This window comes from Eleginops maclovinus, chromosome 7 (assembly GCF_036324505.1).
Source record: "Eleginops maclovinus isolate JMC-PN-2008 ecotype Puerto Natales chromosome 7, JC_Emac_rtc_rv5, whole genome shotgun sequence".
NCBI classification, from domain to species: domain Eukaryota; kingdom Metazoa; phylum Chordata; class Actinopteri; order Perciformes; family Eleginopidae; genus Eleginops; species Eleginops maclovinus.
In genome coordinates, this window is record NC_086355.1 from 16,396,040 (window position 1) to 16,402,800 (window position 6,761).

The 6,761-nt window shown below is 38.8% G+C and overlaps 1 protein-coding gene across 1 annotated transcript; it reads left to right on the forward strand.

The window, feature by feature from the left end:
* The first annotated feature begins 4,234 nt into the window (after nt 1-4,234).
* Nucleotides 4,235-5,185, forward strand: LOC134867440 (olfactory receptor 6N1-like). Its single transcript, XM_063888000.1, has one exon. It carries the CDS (start codon nt 4,235-4,237, stop codon nt 5,183-5,185), a length of 951 nt encoding a protein of 316 aa, XP_063744070.1.
* Nucleotides 5,186-6,761: the final 1,576 nt, after the last annotated feature.

Consider the following 6,761-nt stretch of genomic DNA (forward strand, 5'->3'; position numbering starts at 1 on the left):
ATGAGGTGGAAAGCACGTACTCTGATCTCCTGCTGCATAATAGTGTCCGATGGCTGTCCAGAGGAGAGGTGCTAAAACGATTTGCTGCATGTCTGGGAGAGGTGAAAACTTTCATGAGCAGCAAAGGGCTCACCTTTCCTGAACTGGAACAGCCAGAGTGGCTGGAAAAGCTGCACTTCATGGTGGACATGACAGCTAACCTGAACAAGCTAAATACAACTCTTCAGGGGAGAGGAGGCACAGCGCTACACATGCTGGAAGAGGTGTTGGCGTTTGAGCGCAAGCTGACAGTGTTTGCCAGAGATTTACAGAGAGGCACACTGCTTCACTTCCCCTCTTTAAGAGAGTTCAGACAAGCTCACAAGGTGATAAATTCTGAGTATTTGCAGTCTGCAATCACCACAATGCAAGCATCGTTTGGGAAACGATTCTGTGAGTTCAGAGAGGAAAAAAACACATTGTCCTTCCCGGTCACTCCCCTGACCGTCGATCCAACCCTGTTAAATGTGACTGCATTTGCAGGTGTAAGTCAAACTGATCTTGAGCTGGAGCTGGCTGACATAGCCGACAAAGATATATGGGTGTCCAAGTTCAAACGCTTGACAGATGATCTCGAAGAGGTTTCCCGTCAGAAGGCCACTCTTGCTCAAAATCACAAATGCAGTGATATTGAGAACCTTCCAAGACAGGACAAACTTGTGTTTGAAACATGGAATAGCCTCCCCGACACCTACATAAACATGAAGAAATATGCGTTTGGAGTCCTGTCCGTCTTCGGATCCACATATGTATGTGAGCAGCTATTTTCCACCATGAACTTTGTTAAAAACAAACACCGCTCAGGCCTCACTGATGACAGCTTACAGTCCTGCCTAAAGATGAAAGTGACTTCCTACAGCGCTGTTTTGGAGACGCTGTGCGCAGAGGTTCAGGAGCAGAAGTCCCATTAACCAGGTAAAATAAGTATTTATGCAGACATTTAGAAAATATTTATTTTTCATGTGAAATAGTTTAATAGTTCATGTTTAAATTCAGGTCAAGGCTCCGATACACGCCCCAAAAGCCCAATGGCGATATGATGACGGCTCACGGCATTTTTTGTTTGTATTATAATATAATGCCATATATGCTGTATTATTTAAGTTCAACCTTTCATTTCATTTGAAAGAGACCCTTAACTTGTTGTGTTTTTGTATTAGTTAAGAAATCAAAATGTGTTCACTACATGAATACAATTCTTTTTTCTCTGCGGCACTTCATGGATTTCATAAGCAACACACTATACTTGTTTATACAAAGCGGAAAGGTAAAATAATAATAGTAATAATTATAATAATAATAACAAACTATATACAGTCTTATCTTCATTTTAGATGTCAAAAAGTATTTGCGGCTCTCAGTGTTTTTTTTTCTGTGAAAACCGGGTCCAAGTGGCTCTTTGAGTGTTAAAGGTTGCCGACCCCTGCTCTAGGGGGTCCGGGGGCAGGCTTCCACGAGCAGATTTTTAAAAACATGACAACAAGTGAAAAAGTGAATTGCATGCTTCTGGTGCACTTTGAGAGCAAAATTAAGAGGCTACACAAAAGAACTGTGGTCTTGGTAAAGGGAGGCGGCACAACTCTCAACACTTATGTGAGACATAAAAACAATATAAATATATTTTTCTTTTCAATTTCAAAATGTTCATTTGGGTGGGATTTTTTATTTTTTAGCTGGGCTGTAGTTCACCTAAAATAGGCATAGCTACACCACTGGTGTGCTCCCTCACTCTATTCCTTCTTCCATCGTTTGTACTTCTCAAAACACACAGTGGGCTTTGGTTGCTGTCCCACCCATGGAGGCTGGTCAAGAAGAGGCTGTGATCAGACCTCATTTTAAAGAGGATTGACCACCTTGTTCTTGGGAAGTTATTGCCAGGGACCTGTTAAGTGTATTTGTTACACCAGGTGGTAGTTTGGTACATCTTTTGAATCCAACTCCTTATCCCATGCAGACTTGGTTGTAATGTCTGCTGTAGGTGTTTTTCTTCCAAATTGGTCTACTAGATGGGATAGGTGTAGTAGTTGGATTAACTAACATGGATCATACCACATCAATAAATTCAGTCAGACAACTTGTGTGTTTCATTAATATGTTTATTAGAAGCAGTATATAGTTTGAGTTTGACATCTAGGCCTCATCACTCCACACATTGATATAGAACATTGAGTGCTGATTAGATAACTAACCCCCAAGCCTACAGGTGGAAGCTGGGGAGGAAGCTAGGGTGGTGGTGGGGCAGGCGAGCATCGCCAACGTGAATGCAGCAGCAGCAGCAGCAGCAGCAGTGAGGTGAACGCATTAGCAGCATGGAAACAGCAGTAGTGGCAGCAGCATTAGCGAGGCAGAGGTAGGCAGATCTGGCAGCTTAAATAGAGCGCCAGATTTAGGAGACTATGTTTGGTTGGTTGCAAGAGTGACGAGGGGTGTCATATGCGAATGTATGATTGGTGCTCGAGTTGACTCCCTGCACTAGCTCGCAGGCTTCGCCCCATTAATGACGTTCAGAAGGTATAGGGGTAAGCTCTCAACATCACAGCTCCCAAGGGTCAAACTGCCACCACCTGAAAGTTGGGATACTTATAGGAAAGTTAGAGGTTGACAAACAGAACTGTCACGCTGGCACTTGGAAATGCTTGCTATTGTTACCAGCAGCTACTTAACTGTTCAAGATGGCCACTTATAGTCATTTTCAATGTAACTCATATCCTTATGTGTTGTGTTAGCTACAAACAGAATTTTTCTGTCTGCAAAACATATTTAATCAATATTGTCACAAAATTGCATATGTAGCCTGCTACCTTCCTTTTTGAAATGGTCACACAAGACCCAAAATCTCAAAATACTCCCTCCAAATGGGGGTTGAGGAGTCCAATTTTTCTTCCTCTTTTTATAACACCCAAATTGTGTACAAACAAATTGTGTTTACTGAAACTTGAACACAGTATTCTTCTACAGGCCTCAGAAGTTAACTATTCACTCCATTATGTAAAATAGACCAATGAAAATTAGAATAGATTTACTTTGGGCGGCAGTGGCTCAGTCAGTAGGGACTTGGTCTTGGGACCGAAGGGTAACCGGTTCACGTCCCGATCGGACCAAAAAAAAATATGGAGTGAGCTGGTAGCTGGAGAGGTGCCAGTTCTCCTCCTAGGCCACTGCCGAGGTGCCCTTGAGCAAGGCACCTAACCTCTATCTGCTCCCTTGGTGCCAGGTACCTGGCTGCCTCTCTGCTCTGCCACCTCTCCTCTGCATGTGGTTGTGTGTGCATGTATTTCCTCTGTGTTTGTGCATGTATATCCTCTGTGTGTGTAATGTGTGTCAACACAACAGAGTAGAGAAAATCAATTTCCCTGTAAGGGATTAATAAAAGTATGTCTTCTTCTTCTTCTTCTTTATTGATCCCAATTTGGTCTTTAGTTTTTGTCACAGCAGCATGTAAACAACTCATTGAACATAATGTGAAAATGAAAAACAGTAGAACAAAAAACACAAACATACAATAAAATCATGTCAAAATAGAAAATCAAAACAGACCGAAAAAATAAAATATGTACATACTGAGAGTGAAAGATATATTTCTGTAGACTATCTGTCAAATATACACTATGAAGGGCCAACATACAGCTCCAGATAAATATATGATATTATTTACATTAAGTGTACAAAAAAAAGCATATTCATTAAATATAAGTGTACCAGGTACAGCGTGAACACACTACATACAGCTGGATGGAGAACGTTTTTGAAGGGAAATGTGGTGGAGTCCAATTATCAAAGCGGCATAAGAAACTATGAAGCTGTGAGTTCTCTAAATTATTTAATGAATTGAGCTAATGATCAACACCATACATTTATTTTTAACAGTTCAGATAAAATACATGTTAGTTTTAACCTTGAATCAGTAGTTTGTTTTGATTGGTCTCCATTGTTATATTTCAATAAAGATATTTTAATGGTTCTCCTCTGAACTGCCATCCAAGGACACGCCTTTGGTAAAAAGGGAGTTCCTTTTAACATGATACCATTAATACCAACGCTGACACTGTGCAACAGTAGGATGCCTGAACGGGTAAGGGTAAACACCCACAGAATATATTACAGGCTATCAATGAGTGTTTATACCTTTTAAAATAAAGGGTCTGTTCTTTTGAATATAGTTAATATCTTTTGGTTTAAAATGAATTACAGCAAAATGACTAACTCATCTAGTATATATTTTTTTACCTTGTCTGGCTTCAGTGCCACAGTCAACTACAAATTCACAATTTGTTCTCTCACTTTACTGTGTTACTTTCTCATTGTGGTGGTTAACTTGTGTATCATTTTAACCATTATCTTGGACACACATTTGCATGAACCCATGTATGTTATTTTGTGTAATCTTTGCGCTAATGGACTTTATGGGACTTCAGCCTTTTATCCAAAATTTGTTTTTGATCTGCTGTCTGATAATCAAACCATATCATATGTGGGATGCTTTCTACAAGTGTTTGCAATATACTCTTATGCAACAATTGATTTCTCTGTGTTAGCTCTTATGGCCTATGACAGATATGTGGCTATATGTCGACCACTGGAGTATCACTCTATAATGTCTTTGCAAAAGACTGCTATGCTAATTGCTCTGGCATGGCTTGTCCCTCTCTCCTGTGAAGTGATGGTTATTACCTTGACATCCAAACTAAAATTATGTGGCTCTCGTATAGATAAACTCTTTTGTGAGAACTGGTCAATTGTCAAACTTGCTTGTAGTTCAAATGCAGCAAATGACATTATTGGATTGATTATAGTGACTTTCTATTGTGCGCATGTTGTCTTCATCTTTTGTACTTATGTGCAGTTGGTCAAATCAGCTTTAAAATCCAAGGATGTTATGAGAAAATTTACACAGACATGTATTCCACATTTGTTATGTCTGCTTAATGTCACTGCAGCTTTGCTTTTTGACGTTATGTACTCACGGTACGGATCAGCATCTATGCCACAGAGTTTAAGGAACTTCATGGCTGTACAATTTCTCCTGGTGCCCCCTATTCTCAACCCTCTAATCTATGGACTGATCCTGAGTAAAATTAGATACAGAATTTTAACTTTGCTTATGATTGCAGGTCAGAGAATGAAGTTTGGAAAGAAGATTTTTTGATCAAGTACATTATATTATTGATCGAGCAGGCTTCAGAAGTCAAAGGCATTTTGCATCACATGACGATTCCAGTGTGTGTGTGAGGTATAACTCTTGGGGGTTTAGCAAACAGAGACTGTTATTCTGTACATGATAATAAGATCTTATTTCTGGTCCCAGATACATTTTTAAACTTGATGAAAACTGTCCAACTTTGACTCCACTGATATTATATTCTCTTCACAGGATTTTGGACATTTTTGAAACTGAGTGACTGTTAACAGTTTGATATTTTTCTCATATTTATGAAGGGGTTAGGGTTAGGGTTGTTCTATAAAAAACAAATTACACTTTTGGAAACTGAATCTCACTTTTCCCCTAAATCAGTCAGTGATCTGTCTCGTCTGTACTCGTGATGATGTCAGCCAAACTTTGTCTTGCATTACACTGAAATAACTATCAATAAGAATCAACCGTTTCATTTGTTAATAATATTCTAAAAGGAAGACAACTCTTCCACAGAGTGGATTTTATGTGTTGTTTGTATTTTCTTCAGAATTAGCTTAAAGCTTAACGTTATAAACTTTAAGAATGTTTCTTCTTTGGCAAAACACATGAGGTAGAAAAAACAACTGAAACACCTTGCAGTATAAAGCAATGCATTCTGCAAACAACCCATACTTCTCTAGGCCATCTGGTCATCGTCACACCTACTACAGTGCATTGTATTGTACATGGTTTCCTGTTACTATGTCTACGCTATAGCTATACTGTATGTGTCTTTGTTTTATAAGGGAAGATGGAAAACAAAACTACAATGTCATATCTGTTACATTAGATCGGATCTGTCCGCAGCAGGAACTGAGGTAAAGTATGTTCTCTTGGCCCTGACCTCTGTCTTACATTTGATGAACCTGTGGTTTAAAATAGCAATAAAGCACAGAGTAAATGCATCCTTAAACTGAGGGTCAATATTGTTTTGATTTGTATGTGTCTGTCTCTGTGTGGCCTAGGGTTGTCAATAAACAATTATTGTGGACATAATTATTAATTATAAGGATATAATTGGTATTGCTATTGAAAATGTGATTAATAAAAAAAAATAATAATAATAATCTTTTACTTAAGTGTGTCATTTTTTGGGAAAATAAATTATAATCCAGAAAAAAAAAGTGCTTTGTGGTTAAGAGGGCTTGTTTACACTACCTTTTCCACCACCGTCCAGAAAAAATATTTCAACCAACCTGAGGTCCGGGTAAACTTTATCCCAATTTTGTATTTATCATCTATAGTGTAATCGCTTCAAATAAAACCTCAATTACCAAACAATACATTCTGCTAATAGTACCACGCCATCAGGCGTTACATTTGTTGTGTACTGTATATCTTTACAAAAATGTGACACAGAAGGTTAGTACCAAAATAAAACAGGTGGGACACAAGACAAAAATGACTAAACAAAACATAAAACATGACCAACCATAGACCTGGGGCATGATGACCCAAACAAGGAACTTGACACGACTAACATTTTTGACAAGACACAACAAAGACACACCAGCCAGAGATGTTTTGACTTCACTTTTAGTGAGCAGTC

What these genes read in the sequence shown, in the direction of transcription:
- LOC134867440 (XM_063888000.1), top strand. Translation starts at nt 4,235, where the DNA reads ATGACTAACTCATCTAGTATATATTTTTTTACCTTGTCTGGCTTCAGT.